The sequence below is a fragment of the Falco biarmicus genome, chromosome 3 (genome assembly GCF_023638135.1).
Source record: "Falco biarmicus isolate bFalBia1 chromosome 3, bFalBia1.pri, whole genome shotgun sequence".
NCBI lineage: Eukaryota > Metazoa > Chordata > Aves > Falconiformes > Falconidae > Falco > Falco biarmicus.
In genome coordinates this window covers 81,420,967-81,444,958 of record NC_079290.1, presented here as the reverse complement: position 1 = coordinate 81,444,958, position 23,992 = coordinate 81,420,967, and the positions used below count along the sequence as shown (strand labels likewise).

At 35.3% G+C, this 23,992-nt stretch overlaps 1 protein-coding gene across 1 annotated transcript in view; it reads left to right on the top strand.

Annotated features, from left to right (window-relative positions):
• ABCA13 (ATP binding cassette subfamily A member 13) overlaps positions 1–23,992 on the top strand; it is a 211,693-nt gene that overhangs the window by 138,574 nt on the left and 49,127 nt on the right. The window contains exons 49-55 of the mRNA XM_056331501.1: positions 6,909–6,963; positions 7,556–7,733; positions 11,106–11,221; positions 15,009–15,165; positions 16,122–16,375; positions 16,662–16,854; positions 18,206–18,315. Coding sequence (XP_056187476.1) covers positions 6,909–6,963; positions 7,556–7,733; positions 11,106–11,221; positions 15,009–15,165; positions 16,122–16,375; positions 16,662–16,854; positions 18,206–18,315 — 1,063 coding nt within the window. The remainder of the gene's footprint in view (positions 1–6,908; positions 6,964–7,555; positions 7,734–11,105; positions 11,222–15,008; positions 15,166–16,121; positions 16,376–16,661; positions 16,855–18,205; positions 18,316–23,992) is intronic.

The window sequence follows — 23,992 nt, the reverse complement described above, 5'->3', positions numbered from 1 at the left end:
GGTTTTTTTTGTGTCAGTCCAAGTTACTGACTTTTGATCATCCTGAGCATGCAGGAGCAGGAAATGGTAGTTATTTAGTGATCAAAAATACTTCATTTTTATTATTGTGTAATCTGATCTTCAAATACTTCCTTTGCAAGTGGAGAGATTTCTCTTTTTTTACCCCCATAATGGGATTATCAGTAAACTTCTCTGTGAGGATGCTTGGAAAGTGACAATGTTTACTTCTTGTAATTTTCATGTAGAGTAGTATGGTTGTTGAAGAAAATGTGTGTGCCAGCTGAAGGTGCATGTAAATAGACAGAGCAACAGAAGTTAACCAGATTGATTTTTGTCAGTTTATCATAGCTGATCGATCTATTTTGGAACAGCAGTTCAGGAATACTTCTTATGTGAAAAAAGCTCCATGTGGATAACCACCTCTAGCTTCATAATTTTGTAAGTTTGTGGTTCTGTTGTGGAAAAAGTCTAACTCATCTGTCTTACTGCAAAGGAAATCAAATACATTTTGTTCTGTAGTTGGTCATAAATTCAGTGACAGTTAATGAAAATGAACATGTTAAACAATAAAAAAGAAGTGAGAAACACTATTCAACAGAGAAGGTAATATGTACTTTTGTCAAAACTCTTCCTCTTAAGGAAAGGCTACATAATTAAAAAATAAAATTAAAAAAAAAAAGTGCTAGTAATCTATAATAATGTCTGTAAAATATAGTGGTCAAAAAAAATTTCTTACATCGATACTCAAAGAACAGAAATGTATCAATATAGAAAGGCATTGTGTGGTGCAGGACTTCTACTGAGGTCACTGATTTTTTAAAAAACCTTTCATGCTAGGGCTTATTGTAATTATTCATATAGCATCCTCATTTATTTCAGATTTAGTTCTTCAAGAGAGATGAAGGGATCAAGAGACACATTTTCAGCTGAGTTTTGGTGGAAAGTGACTGTAAAATGTCCTGACTGCTTTGCAAATTCTAAATTTAAACCTCTTTTCAAAGGAAACTGTGAAATGGCATTTAGTAGGAACCTCCTTAACCTCTGGTTAGTGGGGGAAAAGTAAAATAGAAATTATTAATGAGGGTGCTGCCTGTGAAATTCTCCATAAGATATCACTTGTAATTTTCCATAAATAGTAATATCTCATTTTATACAATCAGAAATCTCATAATAAATTTTAAATGGCCACAAAGACAAGCTTGTAAAAAGCATGTATGTATATATATGCTACTTCCATTTTTGTTATACATATTATTTTATTCTAATCTGAAATAAAATGTCTGGAATAAAGGAACCTGATTGGTCCTTTATCCAAGTCTGTAACAATTATGATATTTAGAATTAGTAGCACATATCCATATTGATCTGTGTACTCAAGACTCAGCATGCTACATGACAGAAAGAAGAGACAGTTTACAAAGGAGTGCCGAGAGACAGGCTCAGGCACACCCAAAATACAGTACAGAACCACAAAATATACCTAAGGACAGCTCCGATTAGCCTACAGTGATGGCATACAACCTTGAAGATCCTTGAGATTTTTTTCTTCTAGATCTCTCCACCCTATACTGAAAAAGTACTGCTTGGTTCATATCACTGTCCTCGTTTTTACTGCAAACCCATAGATTTTCTAATGTGATTATGTGGAAAGTTGCACTCAGACAGGATGGCCTGGGCTACCAGTAGCTCTTGTTCTTTAGAACCTACAGGAAGGAAACATTCCAAGCCTCTAAGACTGCCAAATTGCATGTGGCTTTCTTTTCTGACAGTCAGGTGGTTTAGATTTGAAATAGAAGACCTCGAGCGCTCCTGAAGGTACCATTTGCAGACCGTTATAGTAAGATGTTGGTATAGGAAAAGGTGTCTTGAGTTGTGCAGCTCCTGAATGGCAACAGGGCAGGATTTTTCCTACTACAGCCAGGATGCTGTTCATTTCAAAAGTCATAGTGTGGATGTGTTTTCCTTTTCCCTGGCAACTGTCGTATCCAGAATGGAAATTGGTAGTATTTTATTCTAGAGAATGTTGTAATGCTTATAACATTTTATAAAGAATTTATTTCACCAGGTTAGGGATGCCTTTTTAGCATAGTAGAATCTAAAATTAATTTAATCAGAGCAATGTAAGAAAAGGAATAGAATTGTTCAGCTTGAAAGGGAGAATTCTATGGGGAAAACATGGAGAAGCTGAAGAGGGTACAATTAATTGTTTATTGCCTCTTCTACTATTAAGCATGCAGTATGGAGCTCTTAGTGGCATTTCCAATGTAAATACTTCCCCCCTTCCCTGGCCCCAACTGGGTTATTAATGAAATTTATAGTTAAATTGTGAAGCTCTGAACACTTCCCTTCTCTTTTTTCCTTACTAATGTGGCTTGCAGGAGTGGTAAAAATGCCCTTGTTTCTCTGTTGTGTAAAGATAAGTCTTTCACTGAATAATACGAGAGATAACAGCTGAGCCTTTTATTTAAAAAAATAAATAATTGAAAAGAAAAAAGAAAAAGAAAGAAAAAAGAACACCACCCCCCAAAAAAAATAATGCAGTTAGGTGTAGAAAAAAACTACTGAGGAAAGAAAGAACAGTAAGTTTCTTAGGTTTCTTAGCTGAAAACCAGCTAAGAAAATATATTACCAAAATAACTTACTCTGTTGGGATCTGGCTTCATTCCTTTTCAGAACGATACCTGCACATATATATCAATTATACAGTTGTGTTTCTTTGAGATGGCTTCTTCTTCAACCCACTCTAATTGGGGAAATAATGCTTTTAATTTCTCAAGTTCATCTTTATATTGGAGAACGTTAAAAGGTCTAAGAAAGTCTCGGATTGCTGGTGTTCACTTACTCTCTGCATACAGCATTAACCCCCTGATACAGTATAAGGATCTCCATGGTCACAGCTTTTTCTGTTCTTGAATTGCTTATGCAGGGCTTTGGAAAGGTTGGAATTGGTGGCTATCACAATTTGTCAACTGTGCCCATAAAGAAACCTAAATTGTCACTATAAAAATAATGTGACCAACTCCATGCCGATGACATAGACAGAAGATGTTTTAGGACAATTGGGAAAATTCTGGCTGTGATTAAGTCAGGAGAACATAATGGTAATCTGTAGATGTGGAAGAAATAATTCCACACTGAGAAATTTATGAAAAGGAGCAGAGCTAGAGCTGAATCGTATCACATTTGTTGATATTGCCTGTCTTGTTTTTTGCCTCGTGAATACTGATTTGTTAAAATTTGTCTTGAAGGCTGTTCACACACAGTTTGCAATACAATCCTTAAAAAAATCCTTCCATAAACACCATAAATCTACTTAATAGGAGCTTTGTCATTTAGAACTTCTTGGTTTATCTGTCATTTATGGTTTCTATTTTAAGTCCTCAAAGGTGGTTAGTTTTCAACTTATTGAGCATCATTATAGCAGCTTTCTATAGAAAGAAAGCATATAAAGGCAAGAAAGAATAAATACATTTTACATCATGTTAAGAGCTGTATTGGGACAAAGATACATGCAAAAAAAGATAGTCTAGGTGGTTAGGAGGAATTTAGGAAGGAATAGATTATAAAAGTACATGGAAATTTTCTTTATTAAAAAATACATATACCAGCAGATAGCATGAATCAATGTTGGCTTATTTTGCTATTGGAAGATAGTTTATAATTTACTACTCATTAGGTTCAAGGGAACTTTTTTTCCTTGGAATTACGAGCCATTTTGTTGGCTTTATATAAATTCAACATCTATTTTTGGACAATGTGGTTGAGGGAAGAAATCATTATACTAAAATATGTAGCAAATGTAGAAGACCTTCATGCTCTAGACTAACTGAAAATTTAAAAAAAAGAATGAAAAGCAAATTATTATATTTAATTTACATGTATACATTGATATATTTTTGAATTCTAACATAGAACTCAACACGGTCATACTTTGGTTAATTGTAACTCAGCAATCCTGGGAAATTGAATCTCATTTGTGTGTGTAAATTTTCAAAAATGCAATTCTTGGTTTCATCTACACAGTTTGAATGGAAAGTGACTGTAGATAATAGTTGCTACTTTTAAGAAGGGTAAGTACTTTTTGGGACTCTTCCAGTGAAGGAAATTAATTCAGTGCAATTTTTTGATAGTATTGTATGATATAAGACTGCAAGGAGAATTTTGCTATTTAATGGCATGTTTGGGGTTTTTTTATTATTTTCCCCAGCAATTATCTGCCTTTCACAGTCTTTTTTTATTCTGTACTAGAGAGTTTTAGCAGTGTATTTCTGTGTATGGAACACAGTCAACTACTGTACACTTTTGTTTAATAGCAATGCAGTAACCTGAAAGTTTTGCTAGTTTCCTCTTGGGATCTGTACACTTAGTAGGGACGGGCCATGGTGATTTCAGGAAAGCGATTGTTTCCAAACATATTAAATATTCCTGAGCAGAAGTTATTCCTTGTAACATATTTGGTGTCATTTTTGTCTTTGTTATATTTTGCATGTTTCATTAATTGCCTGTGGGTCTTTTTCAAAAGTTCCAGCAGTACAGATGATGATCTATAAAATTCATCGACTACATTCTCAAAACATACAAATGGGCAAATCTATGTTTATGAGCATGCAGTCACTTGCACAGGAAATTGCACAAGCATGAATTCATAGCTCTGGTTTTGCTAGTGCATGTTCTTCTCAGTGGATACAGTAAATAGCTGGTAGCAGTAGAGCAATGGGATATGATTCAGATTGGCCTGGATTAATTCAGGGAATATAGTGGAGAACCTTCCTGTATTCCTGACAAACTGCCCCAGTTCTGGATACATTATGGGCAGTAATTTTCTAGCACAGTCCACATGATAGGTTTATCTGTCTCACAATTCTGGGAAAAGGGGTGTGAATCAGTAGGACCTGTAGGTCTCCAAGTCTTGGCATTTCTTGATTATGGGCAGTATTTTCAGATTTGCAATCTCTAAAAATGCTGCCCCTTGAACTGGAGCAATTTTACTGTAGGATTTCTGTCATCTGAAGCTTGGTGGAGGACAGCTTGGTTAGAACATCCAAAGTTTTGACCATGGAGAAAAACCTTGACAATTGCGGGAAGATCCAGTATAACTAGAACTTGGCTCATGGCCCAAAAAGAAGGAGACCTGGAAGACATCTTTCTGCCCTTTGCCAATTTATCTGACAACTACTGAATATAAGTAGCACATTGAATGCTGTTAACTTTGTGTTTTAGTGCTTCTGAAATTATCAGGATTCCCATTTTCCAAAAGCTTTCCTCCACTATAATTACATTAAGTTTGAAAATCAGATTTTTTTTTTCTCTTTTCCTAACAAGATCTGAAAATAAATTCACATTGGTTTCAGTTTGTCTGTGAGTAAAAATCTGATTTAATTCTATTTTTGGCTACTAAGTTCTGATTCAACAGTAATCCTACATATATATGAAGTAAAGACATTTGTTCTTCTAATATGCATACATTTATTCAACTCCTGGAAAAATCTTAGAAAAAAATTCTGGGAATGAAGCTTTTTTTCTGTCATGCTACTTTTACTTTAGATAAATGGAATTTTGGCTAATACTGGTTCCAGTGGGAAAAAATAATTTTCTTTGATATGCCAGTTTTAGCTTCAGGACAAATAGCAGCTATTGTTTAAAAAATTAATGGTGTAAAAGGAAAACAAAGGAAAACTTTAAACAGTCCCTCTAGGCAAATGACATGAAAGACTTCTGCAAATATCACATGTATCTACTAGGGATGAATCAAAACTTTATCGACTTGAATCTTCTTTTGATTTGTTAACTACCACTGGGCTTCAGTGTATAGCTTTTAACCATGTTTGAAAAATCATTACCTTGTACTAGTTTTGTGTGTGAGTTAATTATCATCCTCTGTTGGTCAGCTTTTTATTGCACAGTGACTTAATCATTTTTAGATTACTTTTTCTTGAAGATAAAGAATGAAAAAACGAAGGGGAAAAATAAATTTATAGTTATACTGGGTCAGATTGCACCTGTTACTAGAACGAAGACAATTTTTATCTTTATGCAGCTGGACTCTAACAAAATACGACAAAGTGTGTTCAATTAAGTGGCACCCTGAAGAGTCCATCTCATCTAAGGCGACCAAAAATTTATTTCTTCGCCAAAGATACTTGACAGATTATAATTGCTGTTAGGATGGATTTTTTTACTATCATTTTTTAAATTGGGAACAGGATAGATTTATTTAGATACTCTAGTAAAATAGTGCTTGTTTCATCTCACTGCAAGAATTTTCAGTTGGTATTATATTAACAGCTGGCACACCTGCCAGGTGCACCTGCAGAAATAAGTCAGGAGCATCACCATGACCAGTTGGACAGCAACTTTTGCAGTGACAAAGTTTTGCACACACTACACCACCACATCGGCCCCCCTCCCCCCCTTCTTTTTTTGTGCCTGTTTTTGGTGAACTTAGCTAAACAGTTTTTCACTGCCAAACATAAGCAATCTGTAAATGTTTTTAGCAATCATAAAATACCAAGTATATAAATTTTGATAACAACCTAGCCCACTCCAGAAGATTAGCTATATGGACAATTTCTACTTTAGGCTTTGTATTCAGTCTCTCCTGTGCTGTAGATCCTGCAGCAATATACAACATTGTTGAACCATTTGTGCAGTTCAGAATGCAGATAAACAGCTATTACTAATGTTTATTCATTATATTTTATTTTATTTTTTTAATGGATCCAGATCTGGAAATCACTTAACAGGAGCCAGTATTTGTTTTGGTAGCTCAGTGGTTGACCTTTTCCTATTACTTATTAAATATTTAGCCTTTTCATTCATCTTCTGTAATAAGGGCTCAACAGTGTGCTCTAGAACTTGAAGTCCTGATGTAGCATTTACTATTTCATAATTTATTTTTCTTTTCACAGGGATCACACTCTACAGCCAACCATATGGAGGAACGTTGCTGGACGAGGACAAAATGTGAGCAAACCATTTAAAACACATAGCCGCTGTAATGAGCAGACAATTTAAATTATTAATTCAGTAAGCATGTATGTTGCATGCAATAGATGTGACTTGATGCAATTCAATTCCACTGAGTGAACCATTTTCTCTAGTCTGGTGTTTTTGTGTCATCTGCTGTTTATACCAGATATAGTTGCATTATTTTGTAGAGAAAAATACTGAATTAATGCTGACTTTGCTTTAGAGTTTGAACAGGTCATGATATTTTCAAACAGGTTAACTGCCTAAAATGATTGTCAAGTTATTAACTTAATTTTTTCTAGAGGGGGAATATTTGCAAAAGCTTCACTTTACTATTCAGACAAAGTGAAAAAGACAAACACATGTGTTGTTCTGTAACTCATGTACAGTTTTGTAACTTAAGACATCATCTTGCTCCTGTTTTCTAATTAGATGTTGACAGCATACAAACACAGTGTTTGCAAACAGGATTAAAGTCCTAATGTCTAGTGTTGTTTTGGTAAGAAGTTGGCCTTGAAAATGACTGGGTTTGATAGTTCTTTTTCCCCATTGTGTTTTCATTAAGCAATTTTGCTTTGTGTTCTAGAATGGAGAATGTTCGTCAGTGTGGGGTAGCACTGTGTATCATGCTGGGTTTCTCTATCCTTACCGCATCCATTGGAAGTGCCATAGTGAAAGACAGAGTATCTGGCACAAAGCGCTTGCAGCACATCACAGGCCTGGGTTACAAAACTTACTGGCTTGCTAACTTCTGCTGTGATATGGTATGTATCTTGTGGGGCAGCATGCGTTTAGGTGTAAATTTTTAACTAGTTTGTCATAAATGAGTAAAAAGGAGATATGGTCACAAGATACATGAATAAGATTTGAATTGTGCAGAGCAACAGCTCTTGGATGTCATGTTAATTAGCTTTGGGACACCATTCCTACTTTAATACTGTCAGATGAAATTCTTTAAGGCAGGGATTGTGTTCTTCATTTTCGAAAGTTGAATTGTAAAGTAGAGCATATGATAGCTTTAGGTACCTATGCTGTTTTACGAATAAAAGGAAGCTGGCTAATCAGCCTAGACAGAGAGAATCTTCCACACAGTAGTTGATAGCAGGAGTTTCTGTGCTTTGAGTTGCCACTGGCAAAATCTTTCAGATTATGGGAGAAACCTGAAGGTACTAGTCAGCTACTTTAAAGGCATAATTATGTTGTCTGTTGGTGGGCAATATGAGAGATACTCATATCTGAAACCTTTTCTTCCTGGCAAGACAGACAGTAGGAAAATATTGTTTATGAATTCACATAGACAGAAAGACCTAGATAAGAAATAGGTGAAGTCTCCGTCCTGAACATTTATTTTTCTCACACAAAGTAAATTTTACTATTGTTAGCATTACAAATAGTATTGCTGCGTGTAGTTCATTAACAAATCTGAAAATCTTATTTTTTGAAAATACGACAAAATGTATTATTTTTTCCCTAAATTTTCCCCTTTTAATTAAAAGTAAAGACAGAAATTCCACTGAGACCTTACTTTGGCAAGTGGGATTTAGGCCAACATAGTTAAATAAAATAGGAATTTTGTTTACCTTCTTCAAGCCTGAGAAGTTGATTTCTGTTCAGGCAAATAAGCAAAGGTTAGGAAATAGAATTAACTTTCTCACGTCATTGCTAGTCCCCAGTCACTGATTTTTCATCAGCTGTGTAATGGGGCATGAATTCCACAATTTATCCTCAAACATCTTTTCAAAGGTGACTTTTTAAAAACTAAAATTAAAAATGTCTTCATTATATATATGTATGCATGTGGTATGTGAATATACATATACATATACACATATAAGGCAGAAATAGATGTCCCTTACTGACAGGCTTTTTCATAATTCACTTGTGATGATGTTTGATAGTAGTATTAGTTGAGTGTTTGGTGGGGTTTTGAGATTAGGTCATCTACTTCTGGGAAATGGATAGAGTTGCTATTTTTAAAGAACTAGGGTGATGTTTGTTGGTAGTTCACTTCTCAAAGAAGGTGTTCTGGATTGGGAAATTGATTTCAGAGACAATAGCGAACAACTGGAGTCAGTTAGGTTATTCAAAAGTAAAAGGATTCCTGTTCCCAGAGAGGGAATATAAACTTTCCACACCTTGCTTAACACACTGAGTCATGGAAGGAAGGGCTGGGATGTAGCATAGGCCACACAAACATGAACTAGGTTGGTGATGAGCAGAGATTTTTGGAACACTCTCTGTTCTCATTCAGATATTCTAAATCTGACACATTAGAGCTTCACCCACCCATGCTTGAAATCAAGATTTTCACACTTGAGCAAGCTTGAAGTAAAATCACATTTCTCCAAACGTTGTTTACCTGGCCAGTCAATCTTTGTATTCCCTTTTCCTGCCGTGTCAGATAAGGGCTTGGTTAAAACGTCAGTCCTTCATCATTCAGTTTCTCCTTGTGTAGCAAAGTCAACTCCTCATTATTTTCTGCCAATCTCTTCCTTTCAAAATGTTCTCACAAATTCAGCACAGTACTGCATGATCAATCATGATCTGGGAAAGAACAGACACTGCTTTAAATGCTAATTGTGCAGCAGATCATTTAGGGACACTGAACACATGAATATATGAACTGTCAAATTCAAAATCCCTCTACATATTTTAAGTGTTACAGGCTGTGTCCTGTATTATTGGTAGCATAATCTTTACTAGACCTGCAGAAGTATTTGATTTATGAAATTGCTCTCATGAGAATCATGCAGTTCTTACTGTATTTATACAAATGGATGGGATTCTTTACTATTTTCAACAAATGGAAAATGTATAAATGCTAAGAAAATTTCATGACAAATAGAGATGTTTTGTTCAGATTAAGCTTGTTTCACTAGAGGGGCAAAATTAAGGTTATTTTATTTGTGTGTGCCCAACTTTATAACACACTGTAAATTCAGGTAAGATTTCTAATATAATTTAATGTTTCAGGTTATTTATTTCTAGAAAAAAGTCCCAGGTCTGTTGAAACATACTGGGAATCAGATGATTTTTGACTTCTCTACCATATTTCTTAAACAGCTCCAGAATAACTGAAACTTAAATCTGTGGAGTGGTATGGTATGATATTTGTGTAGGGTGTGATACATGTATATGGTACTGAATAAAGTACACTGTGAAAAAGATGTGTCCACATTTGACTCCATTACCCTTCTCTTAAAAAAATGTCTGTCTTCCCGTTGCCTTTAATTTTGAACAGGTTTGCATTGTACTTCACTAAGAAAACCCAGTTTTAACAGTAAGAATGTATTTAGCTAGATCTTGATATGTTGCCTCAATTGCAGTTGCATATCAAAATCTGTTATATTAGGATAAAGTTAATTATTACATAAGCAGAAATGGAGGCAGTCACTGCCCTAACGAGCTCAGCTTCAATGCACAGAACAGGCAGACACTGAGGATGGAACTGAGCGTAGATTTTCACATCTTGCCACTGCTAGTTGCAAGCAGAACCCTTCTCTTGAATACTTGGATATGAATCCCCTGTACCAATCACATCCTTCCCCCTTAGGCATTTGGTTACTATTATGTCAAGAGACTAAACAGAGAAACTGCTTTCCCTGTTGCCTAATGGCTATAACTCTTCTAAATACTATGTCTGTTCCCATTAAAAGTTGTCATTTGCTTCATCAGCACACATGGTCTTTCATTAAAGTCTCTTTTTAAATTGTATCCTTGCTATTCTCCTATGACTGAAGCACCAATCAGTGAAACTGTTATTTCTGAATTGAAGACTCTGTATTCGCAGTATAATTTGATGTTCTGGAGCAATAGTCCCATACGGACTCATTATCTGGAAGAGTTAGCTTGTTAAATGGATGTATTGGAAAGGTCAATAGAAATGGAATTAAGGGGAATATTCTGTAGTCGGATTTTATTTTGTCAGGCTGTTTCATGTGTATGTGTAAGAGGGACAGTTGCACAGCAAGTGTGGACTATGAAATCTCAGAGCTCTTCTGCCTAATTCTTCCTAATTTATAGTGTAATTATATTGCAAATATGGGAAAGTTAATTTGTAGAGTCCTTCTACGCTAATTAAGTAAGACCAGTAAGAGATGCTCACTTGCTAAGTGCCTTTTTTCTTCTGTTTCTAGCTGTTTTACATGGTTCCAGTCACCCTGTGTGTTGGTGTTATTAGTGCCTTCCAGCTATCAGCCTTCACTTGCCGAAAGAACTTGGCAGCCACTCTTCTCCTGCTGATACTCTTTGGGTATGTGATTGGAAATGGTACTATGGAATTATAGCTTGTAAGAAAAAACCCCCAGAAATCTTTAGACTCGGTTTGCACCTGCTGCTGGATGCATGAGTTTCTTCCTTTGGAAATGATTATGATTCAGTAAAAGGTAGTGAGAAAACAGGCTGAAACATGAGTTGGAAAGTTTGACGTGGAAGGTGGAGGTACAGTTGCTTACACATTAGAAAAAAAAAAAAAGGGTGGGTGGGTGGAGGAAAAGACTGGAAATGTCTTAGAAAATATTCAGTCTGTGTAACAATAATTTGCTGTTAGAAATTGATTGTATGTTATCTTCCAGAAAATGAGGGAATAATAACATAGCCAGGTCAGAATTTCAGTGTTTAGCTGTGTAGAATATCATTAAGAATGTAAGAAGTGTCTGTCTTTTATTACAGTTCTACCCAGTTTCTAGAAAGACAGAAATACATAGCCAGGAATTTATATTTGGAATGAGAAGTCTGTCCAGTGTGGAGTACTGGGCTGGTTGGAGATTTGTCTCCAAATAGTACTGTGAGAAAGAGAAGTCCTCACATATCACCCTCTTGCTTAGTTTCACATGAGAGAAACAGTTATAAAAAGTTAAAATAACTGGTTAAACAGAAGAGCAATTTTGCTATAGAAATAGGGCTGTTTAGCCCTGGGCTCAATCAAACTAATGGTCTGTCTGTTCTGTTCCTTAAACTCTTCCTATGTGCAGTCCCAGGTGATGTGAGAAATGCTGAATAGTTACAGGATAAGCATTCTGGGAAGTTTCTTCCTTATCTCAAGCAAACTGTCGCTCTCTTTTTAGGGGGGATTACATGTCTTGGAAGACAGATGTTTAGATAATGAAATATAATTGCTCCATGAGAGAATGACAGAGATGGACAGTAGAAAGGACTTTCTGCAAGATCAGAACATGTTCTATTATTGCAGCAAGAATCTCAGATAAACACCTTAAAACCCCCACATACTGTATTTAATCTTGAAACTGTTTTCAAGGTGTCATGCCTCCAGCAACCCCTGTTTTGGAAAACTGTTTCGGTATCTCCATAGCTGGATGTATTTGAAATTCCAGCCTAATTATATTTGGAACTGTACTTCATAATTTTCCCTCATCAAACATCTTTTTCAAGCCCAAACAAGTCAAGTACTATCTTGTAAAATGGCCCTCCCATTCCCTGGAATAATTCTATTAATCATTTTTCCCTATAACTCCAGTTTGAGCTCATCTTTCCTAGGCATGAGTGGCCAGATTAGTATGTAATATCCTAGAGGTCATGATGCCAGGATCTTGTAAATAATTCAGATGAAATATCCAAAGTTCATACTTCTCTCTGTGTCGCTCTCATCTTCTTCCTCCTTTCTTCTGCTCTACTATCAATTGATTCCTTTAAGTTAAAGGCATGAATTCCATCAGTCTTAGTGCAAAGGCTTTACACTACTAAATCTTATCCCTGGTTTGTTTGGTTTTTTTTATTACAATTGTCGAATTCTTCTTGCAATCCAGTTGCTGTGACCCTAGTGTAAGAATAGGCATCTATAGATATCTTAGTCAAGTAGCAAATGAACCATACAGTACATATTTGTATGTCTGCTGAGGTCATGACGTGTTTTCTGCGGTGTGCTATGGGCTTTAGTCCTGCCCACAGCATACTGCTGAATCCCAGGTGCTAAGAGTTATGCTGGCACTATTTTAACCAAAATGTTGGGTTAGAGTCTGGGTATTTCAGAAGAAACAAGCATTGACTGAAAACCTGCACTGTCTTCGAAAAAACAATGTGTTGGCTGCAGATGCAGTTTAATCATCTCAGCATAATCCCTCTTGAGCTGTTCAGCTTTCGCTGACATAACAGATATTATAGTGATTTTTAAGAAGAAAGTCTATGTATTCAATGTGTATTAACATGTATTAAAGGTACAATAACTGTCAGTCAGTAAGCTTACCATGTCCCAAGGACACTCTGATAAATTGCAGATCTCTTAACTAAACTGCATTTTTTCCTCTTCTAGCTGATAGCAGAAGTGTTTTATGCTGCAACTGCTTAAGCACTTTTGTCCAAAATGTTCTATCTTTGATACATACAAAATAACAAATTACAGCTGAAGCTGAAGGAAAAGAAAGAATTAGGATAGAAAGGTAGGCCTGACTGGCAGCTACTTTGAAGGCTGCGTTTGAACATCATACATCTTTAGTATTCCAAAAGTCTTACTCATTTTTTAGCAGCCATAAGCAAACAAATCAAATTTTGCTTTCGTTTACAGCAGAGTAACAGCACTCTAAATCATGTCTCTTTCCTGAGCTGTTTCCAAGGATGGACTTGTCTCGCATTTACAGGGTTGTAATTCAGAGCAGATCTTAGAACAGTGATTTTGGTGTGTGCATGAAGAGAAGTAAAGATGGTGTGATTAAGACTAGCAGAGAATGCTGAGAAGTGTAGTATGATGGTGAATACTTACAATCTTCATTTGAGACCCAAACATTAAGTCATTTAACCTTTAACTTCCTGTAAACTGAAGATAATATCACTGTTCACAACAGGATTTGAAATTTTGTTTCATAAGATAAAGGATTCTATAGATGAAAGAAGCTCATCTGTAAGGTACACAACACTGAATTTAAAATGAACTTTTATGGCTCATAATCTGAACTACTGTTTAATGCAATTAAATGAACTCAGATTTTTGGCTAGTTGCTCTTGCATTGAGTTCTCTATTAAAGCAATTATATATACACATATTAATGCTATACAAGAAGTGTTTATATATACAACCATACATATAAGAACCATCATGGGATGGTTGTATGCTGATACTTATGCTCCAGCTGTCTGTATACTGTTTGCTTGATAGATATGTCTTGCACTATGTTGAATGGAAAATAAATTTCCTTTACATGACGTTCATGCTCAGCAAATTGCCTGAACATTTTTTTAGTCTGGCTAGAAATATCTTACTCTTTATGAAAAATATGACTGCTCCATTTTGGATAGCCATCATTTGACTTGCAAAAATGAAGTGTGCCTTCCCTCTTCCTTTAAAGATTTGCATTGAAAATGATGTAGCCACAAACATGCTGTCTTACCATCATTATGCTATGAAGTAACTATGCAATCATTTTTGGTGGCTACTGCTCTGCTAACTGATAACCTCTTTTAGTTAATAACAATGCTAACATGATGTCTGGCAAATTTCTTTTCTCAGATATCACCGGTACAAATATCACTTCCAGTTCAGGAATTCATGTGTTTTTTCCTTCTTTTTTCTTTTTTTCTTTTTTCTCCCGACTCCCACTCCCCACCCCCCTACCCCAGCTTGCTCACTCTCTCCTTCCTTTTTGGTTCTTTTCTTTCTTTATGAAAGCCTCTAAGAAAAGCTGACTGCTCAGCATCCATGATTTAAAGTTCAAATATTTGGTTTTAATTCGATCTCTGTGTAGGAGGCTTGTTAGGATGCATGGTTTTGCAATCAGTCAGAAATTAGAGTTGTGAGCTTTCTGGAACAGTGAAAGTAAATATATGCAGTTGATACATGCAAAAATGGACCATATCTTCGCATCACATGCCAGTACCTATGTGTATGCCTACAGAATTATAAGGTAATTTGATAAAGAAAACATACCCCATATTTGTCCTCTTTTCTCAGTGGGTCAAAGGAGTTGTTTACATGTCTTAAAAACAAGGATTAAATGCTGTTGGTTTTTTGCTAGCATGATAACTATTTTTTTTTTTGTGAGGTGAAAACATAACTTATTTGTGATAATTTTGTTTCTTTGAAATTTCAGATATGCAACTTTACCATGGATGTATCTTGTATCCAGATTCTTCTCAAGTTCAGATGTAGCTTTCATTTCTTACATCTCCTTAAATTTTGTGTTTGGCCTGTGTACTATGCTGGTGACTCTGTTACCTCGTTTGTTAGCTATAATTTCCAAGGTGCAGGTCAGTGTAAAACCTTTGCTTTACATTACTTGTAAGATATATGCACAGATGTACATACGTGTATATGTTTGTGTATATATATTGTATGTTTATACATATGCACAGACAAGATTTTTTCCAGCAGAAAAAAATTGGTTTAAAATATCCATTATTTTTCTGTTTTAGTGTATACTATAATGCTTGTTACCATCTTGAATTTTAACCTGTTTATTAAAAAAAAAAAAATAAAAAAATGTGCTGTAATAATAGAAAAACAGCGTTAATTGAAACCTTGACATTTTCCAGACCATTAAGTTGTAATTGGCACATAATGGGAGCTGTTCTGGTCCATTGAATAGATTATATGCATTGTAAAATGTGTTTGAATAATATTGACATAAGGGATAAACTTCATATTCCTAGGATTTGTAATGCACTGTATGAATAGTAATATGCGTACTCATTCTATGTATGTAATTTTCGTTAGTCATAATGATAATTAACCAACTTAATGGAGAGGAGATCCAGAATGTGTATGAATATCTATGTTTGTACCAGGTCAAAAACCTGATGTTTGAAGTCAAATCTGGATCACATGTCACTCAAGTCTGGAGGCAGATTTGTTATTGACTTGCATTTAAGTTGGTGATTCAGAATTTATAGCATTCAAATTTTAATAATTTTAAGAAAACAGAATGATTATGGACACATATATTTCGTTACTCTCTGTGAACCTCAACTAAAATTAGAATCCCATGGCCATTAGGCCATCTAAAATCCAGTAAGAGATGAACTCTGCCCCAAAATAGTGCACAATACACTCTTCTGAAATCAGTTCACCTGGAGTAAGATTTAAATGCTGTATCCAGCTTTGTAAGTGTGCTTATTATGCTGTTGGAGAAAAATAATTTAATTTATTTTTCCTGTTCCCCCCCCCCCCCCCCCCCCCTTCCCCCCCTTGGTGAATCTTAATACAGAGTTTTCAGAGCATCTACAATATCCTCAAATGGGCATTCATCATATTCCCACAATTCTGCTTAGGCCAGGGTTTAATAGAACTTTCATACAACCAAATCAAGTTTGACCTGACCAGCAACTTTGGAATAGATTCATATGTGAGCCCCTTTGAGATGAATTTCCTGGGCTGGATTTTTGTGGAAATGGCCCTGCAGGGAACACTACTTCTACTTTTACGGCTTTTTCTTCAGTGGGACCTCCTCCAGAAATCAAGGTGTGTTACCATTTGTATTCTGCCATAGTGGACACTGAACTAATTTTTAAAGGAAAAGAATGGTGAACACCTTTGAAAACCTGAAGATAAATGCTTCTGGTAACATGATGTACCTGAATTAGTGGAAACTGCAGAAAAAAAAACCAAGTAGTGGCTGTTTTCCTTGGATTATGTGAGACCTGATCACCAGGATTTAAGGGATTGCAATCAGGGAAATAAAACAGTTATCCAGAGTTCGGCAATGTCCAATTTGCCATATGTCATTTGTTATGATCTTCTGTTTTAGGGGCCAGTGCTCAATTAACAGCATAGTCAGCCCTTCAGAAGATGTTGATGTAGAAATGGAGCGGCAGCGTCTCTTTGGTGGAAGAACTGGTAATGATGTTCTTCTTCTGTACAACCTCAGGAAGAGTTATGGAGGCTTCAGTAAGAAGAACATGGCTGTGGAAAGCATAAGCTTGGGAATACGGAGGGGAGAGGTAAAGAGGTCTTTTTTTCCGTTCAGAAAATAACACTTCTTTCTGAACAATTGTTCAGACATACTCAAGATGTCTACAATCAAAGATCTGTAGATAGCAGCATAACAATTTCAATTGCAGTAATTTCCAAAAATCAATAACTGGGTAAAAGCAGAAAGTCTGATGGTGTTTAAGAAGCAAGTGTTCACTTATTTTTTGGGTTACAAATTCATCAGTCTAACTTTTTTTTCTTGCTTATCCTTACCAAGTTACTGCTTTACAGGCTAACATAAAAAGCAAGTAGGTAGCATAGTAGTTCAATGTTCAAAGAGAAAGCAGGGAATATCTAGCTCAGTTGTAAACTGTGGACTGAATCCTAAAATTATCATGAAGGCAAACTTGTAGTTCCCATGCTGAAATCATCACAGTATATATATTTTAATATTTTAATTTTATATATATATAAATATATATATTAATATAAAATATATTAATATTCACTATTTTAATAAAGTGAAATTTAGCACTGAATGTGGTACTTCTAAAGATTTCAGAACAGCATTTATTTGGTTTTGTTTTGGCTTTTTAAAAATTATTTTGATGTTTTTGCGAATTGCAGATACACGTTTCAAAAATACTCATAAGGAAAAGACTTTTCTTCGTTCATAATAGCAGACTGGAAGATGTAAGAAACTGGTGAATGACAGCGCAGGTTCAGTGACATCCTGCCAGTTATAGATCAGTTGTTGGGTAACTGGGATAACCAGGAGGATGTTATTGCTGATTAAAAGCTATTTATCAATAAGAAAGATCATGAAACAAGTATTTTGAAAGTTTTGAAGTGCTATACATAGACTTACTATGAATCTTGTCCTAACTTAAACACATATTCATTGCAGCTTGGGGCCTGAAATAACCATTCAGAGTCAGCATGTGTCTTGGCTCTTTGGTGTTACTCTGCTTGTACAGAGTAAAGCAGCTCAGGAGAAACCGAGAAATATTTACTCTATGGACTGGTACAGGGCTCTAAAGTAGAACTTGAGATCCTCAGGTTCAAATCTAGTATTTACTAATAATGTGGAAAGACAATGCATTTAGTTACTGGGCAGGGTTTTAAGTGAAGAGCTAGAATCCTAAATAAGTCACTTTTAGGAATTATGGGGTAATAAAAATATTAAAATCATGGGTTTTTTGAAAACTGATTTTCAACTGGAAAGGGAATTTGCACATACAATATATTCATATGCAGTATCTTACAGACATATGATAGAAAATACAAAAAGGTGAGAAACTATTGAAGAACTAATATTACTTACTTCTTTCAGCATAGCAGATAGATCACTTTTGCTCCTTTGTTTTTGATCTCTGTTAGTGCTTTGGACTCCTGGGAACAAATGGAGCTGGGAAAAGCACAACATTTAAGATGCTGACTGGTGATATCATCCCATCGGCAGGACGTGCTGTTATCAGGACTCCTACAGGGTAAATAACACAGGGTTTGATCAGAATAGTACTAATTGATAATGCCAATGATCAAAGACACAGCATGTCTTCAGTCCTTTATACTGTACTCTAAGGACCTGTTTTGTTCCCTTTTAAATGTATATTGCTTTATTGCTGTTATGTCTCTGCAGGAAAGCATTTTAGCATTATTTAGTTCTGACAGCTCTGTTAATTGAGAATAAACTTGTCTGGTAGAAAAAATAGTAGGCTCTAGGAAGCCTTAGCATACAGTCTGTTTGAAATTGTAACAAGAATCTTAACATACAGTATGTCCAGATGCATGGATATTTATCCCCCATACTGCTGGTGAACTGAAAAGTTTTCAGGCTTAGGCTGATGAGCAGTGTTTCAAGTAGATAATTTCAAAATGTTTTCTGAAACTTGTGTCCTTCAGAGTCATTAATTGGTCAATATGCTATGTAGTTAGGATAGGAGGTAGCGTTGGTGATATTAAAGTTAATGTTGATGGAGTGATATATGAATAATGGACTTTTGGGGTTAAATGTAACCAACATTTAGCATTTTTCCCACAAAAATTGGAAGTAAAGTTATTTTTTAGTCAGGCCAAAGTAAAATGTATATGTGTATATATAAATGTATTCTGGACTAGCTAACAATTTTGAAACTTCAAAACATGCATTTTGGAGAAGGACAGGGGAAAGGTTTAACTCAGAAAGTTTTTAAAGTAAGAATAATGGATTTTCCAAAATGACAGATTACATTTCTTCGTTTTAGAAATTAAATACTTTCATAGGTCACTGTTTGCTCACTCCTTTACAAAGATAATGAACAGCAGATTTAACTTCAAAATGTGAGTAGTTTCAAAATTCAGTTTTCTGAAAAGTTTACACCTCTTTTGAAATGGACACCATCACCACTACCAAACATGATTTTACGTAAGTGTATTTTGTTTGATTTCTTCATTATCTTTCATAACAGTTTTTTTCCAAGCGATACAGTGTAAAAATAATTTGATAACAAAGTACTCCTAAAATGACCAACAAATCATGAAGAAGGAATTACTAGAAAGATTTTGGAGAAATTATTCTTAAAATAAGAGGAACTTACATGGGTAAGGGTTTGCAATGGTTATAGACACTGCTAGACACTTCCCAGAACAGAAAACAAAACTTTTCAGACATTAAGGAACAACAAAAACAATAACAAAAGTTGTTTTGTTTTTTTTTTTTTAATGATTTAAAATTAGATAAAAATTGACATTTGGTGTTCTTTGGAGCTGATGGAATGCTTCGCACCAGGATATCATGGAGGTCAGATTAGCTTGAGTCTGAAGAGGATTTGAGATTTACAGAAATAAAATAATCTGTAATAATTTTTTATAAGATATTGCCTTTAGGGCAGTATTTATGCTCCCAGGTTTTGTTTGGATTTTGAGGGGTATTTTTCTATAGATTTTAATGTGATTTGCCTTTGGTCCCACCTATGCATTTGTGGATTGTATGTGGCTTTCCCTGTACAATGCAGTACCAGATCTGTATTGGGGCAAATGATTTGATCTGGTGTGACAATTCCAAAATTCTAATATCCGCTTGAAAGCAAATATAAAGTTATAAAAATATATTTCATCATCACATTTATTGACATTTATACTATTTTTATTGGCTACATAACTTATTTTACCAGAATCCTTAAAGATAACTTCTAAAAAAAAATCACAAAACAGTTTAACAATGCCTGTATTCCTTTTACTAGACATGTTATATACCTGTGGCTAAACAGATAAAAATTCTTCTGAAGTCAACATTAGTATGCTACTGGTTAAACAACATTAACAAAATTAAACTAAATTAAAAAAAAATAACAACAGATTAAATGCTCTCCCTGCACATGATGTGTACTACTTCCATTGCCTCCACTGTGTTTTATAAATCCAACAAGAAAGCAAACTTTAAGATGCAATGTTATTTTCCAGATACTAAAATAGAGGTGATGAAATTTGACACACTTAGGAGGCTCGAGAGGAAGCCGCAGACATTTACATGTAAATGTCCAAAATACTCTTGACAACATTAATTATCACCCTGTATTATGGTGGTGTCAATCCAGGTTATGGATTTTTATGTGTTTGAAGTGGCTGAAGTGAGGGTAAAACTCATATTCCTGTTTTCAGAACTTACCACTAGCTTGAGAAAGCAGCCTCAAGCAAGAGGTGCAGCTACACAGCGACTAAACTTGGGGAAACAAACAGATTTGAGGCTGGGAGAAGAGATTCATGTTAATCCTGACTTTGTTCCTAGCTTCTCATTTTGGCAACTGCTGTTAAGCAGATCATTGTGCACTGTGTTGCTGTACTACTGAAAATCACTAGCGGGCAAATTCATTGACTCTTCCGTAAGTAAGATGGTTAATTAAGTTGACTATTCCATAAGTAAGACACAACAGGTCGGGAGAACCCTTCCTCAACAGTAGAAAAATTACTAAAGTTACTCATCCCAGGGACTTTTAGGTTAATCGGTTTCTGTTTAAACCCGAGGAAGGGGGATATCATGGTAAGAAGTCTTCTTTTCTTACTCCACTAGTGTGCTCAAAAGGCTGGTATTCCTGGCACAGAGGAAGAGGAGAATTAGCTGAAGAAAGCAGTTGCTGGTCACAGCTGCAGACCATTTGCTGCTCAGCAGATCTAGACTTCTTTGTTTAAAATCTGTGTCATGAAGCGGCTTCCATAGAAACATTACCTTTGATAGCGATCCCTGATGAATAGTTTGGCCATCAGCTTAGATGTAGATACCAACTCCATTGTGTTTGACTGGGAAGAACACAATTTTTGTCCTCTGTGACCCTGAAAGGACAGGATATTACAACCTGATGGATCCTTCGTGATTTATTTTTCATGATCAAATAATGAAATGAGTATGCAAAATTATTATTATAAATGTTGGAGAACCTAACTAATGTAACTCTATGCAGAAAATCCTTAATTCATTACAGTTCCCGTTTCCTTTAATAACTATGTTTTAAAGTTCCTGGTTTGAAAAAAAACCCACCAAACCAACAAAAAAGACAAAACAAACAAACAAAACCCCAAACCCAGAAACTCAAACAAAACTATATGTACATTTTCCTGATTGCTATTGTAATCATTTCACCAAATTTAAAATGAAGTCAGCAGTGTCTCTTTGAGGCAGGTGCACTGCAAACAGCCTTGAATTATTTTCCAGGACAGGTCTTGCACCTTTGCACAGTACAAGGGACCAGAAATGGGCAGTGGGCTTTTTGAAAAGTGCATGTTGAATCGCAAAGTAGATTTTTGGGAAGTTCAACCTAAAACATCTTGGAGGTGCATATAAGCCTTATAGTAAGAACCTCACACATTGATAATCAAATTGTATTCAGGGAACTCCTGCTAGATTCCCAAAGAAAGTAAGAAAAATGTACTGAGCAACAGCTGCCTTTTTAACAGGGCAGAGGAGCAGATTCACATCATCTTCAAGTACTTCTAAAAGATTTGTTGGCCTCTAGGTTTGTTTGTTGAATGTTTGATACTGCAAAACAGAAGCTTATGCCTAAGAATCTGAGAGAAAACTGCCTATGTTTTCATAACAAAAACTTAGAAAAATACATAAAAGCTAGATGTTATGTGACAGTTTTCAGTATCACTGAGATTCATAAGATGGGGTGTTTTTAAGCAGGGATGTTTATTAAATACTAGAGCCAACTTCATCTCTTCTGCAAATCAGGGCTTCCTAGCATTCTTGTTGGTAGGGGCATTCTTTTGGGAAGGGAAGCCTAATCTGTTTTTATTAAGCTTTTCTTTTTTTTGTACACTACAAATTAAATAGATATTTGAAATCCACTGTGTGCTTAAACTTTGTACCTTACCATTTACGTGGCAAATACATGTTTAAGGTATACAAGCAGGGCAGTCTACCAAAAACCTGATGTACTTTTTTTTTTATTTTCATATCCTTCTGCAGAAAATGTTTTTAGGAAACTTCTAATCTTTGTAAACCATTCTGGTTGTAACTGTGATGTGGTATAGTCCAGAAAGAGAAATAACAGGAATTTATCACAACCACAGCCAACATTGCGAAGATAATAGTAAAATGCCATTCACAGACAATTTTGCTTTTTTCATTATTTTGTGTACCTCATTAACATTGCCATTGTCAGTGAGATATCTGTGCAAATGAAACACAAAAATATTTATCATATAGTGAATGCATCTCCATATTAGGGATACTTGCAACCCCAATATTAAAGAGTGCCAAAGGAAGAAGCAGCATTGCAACAGTTACTTTGGAAGATGTGGAAATAAAATACTGATACTGAAGTACCAGCAGTCCCTCTCATAAAGGGCAGAAATACTAAAAGCAAAAAGGAAAATGACTAGCGAATATTTTAATAAAATTTGCTTACCTCTATTTATAAAATATGGTGCCATAGAACATTAGGAGGCTCTGGCATTTGAACAACATATATACGAACAAGTTGTCAGGCTTAAGTATGTATAATAGTTAACTGCATGGTCCGCTTGACATTTAGGTTTTATTGTGCTCTCCATAGCACAGCTGTTCCTCTTTAAGAGTACGAATGGACTCAAATTAGCTTATCCTTAGCTCTGCTGCCATAACTAGATTGCCACCAGTGTGTGAGCTGGCCAAATGAAAGCTAGTGCATAAAGCTGTAAACATTTTTGTAGTTACTTTTCCTGTCAAATAGCTTGAAGAAGTAAGGTGTTTATTAAATATGTACTAAGAAAAGCAGACACTTAACAAAGTGGTAAAACAAAGGAGAACAAAGCGAGTCCTCCTAGTCTTTGAATATCTGCTGGGCTGATTTGTCAGCAAATACTGTATGTCTGTTCCCCTTGTTTTGTTTTTGTTTTTTGGGGTTTTTTTGAGTGTACATTGGCCATTCTTTGTTTTTTTCCCCTTTCCATATTTGTGTCTAAACCTTCTTCAGTTACTCAATGTCATAAAGCTTCCCTTAGCCAAGGAGGGCTAAACACAGCTTGGAAGAGAGAGTATCAAAATCCTTTTAAGTGTCATGTCAAGATCAATGTAAAATAATGAATAGTATGACTAGTGGTTTGTTTGCTTTTTCCACAGGCTTTATTTTGCATTTTTTGCCATTGTAGCTTGCTGAATAGAGTTGACTTTAAGTTCATAAAGCAAAGTCTCACTTGTAGTGGGGTGCACAGAGGAAGAAATAGACAAGCTGGGTGTCATCTTGTTCATAAGGTGCCCCACTGAGGGAGGCCTGAAGCATTTGACAGTCTTCCTCATGTAATTAGTTTATCTCCCATGAATTTCCATCTTCCTTCTGCAGGGAGATCCTCAATGACAGCAGCTCCCCATCCTATTTAAATTATGTGTCAGTCATCTCAGTCGTTGAATTACAAAGTCACAGGACCAAAGAACTGCTTTCCAAAGAGGGGAAAATAAAATAGCTTTATAGCTTTATAGCTAGAACTTGGACTCTTTTGATAGTTATGATATTCAGCTTGATAAATAATTAAAAATGTAATTCAAATAGATTTTACTTGAAAGGCAGAATAAATTTACATCAATATAATGGCTGAGATAGCTGTTGTTACACTGTATATCAGTATAATTAGTTTAATTATATCTAAGCTATAGCTACATTAATTATATTTTAACCTTGATTTTTTTATAAAGTTAATTGAGCATTAGCA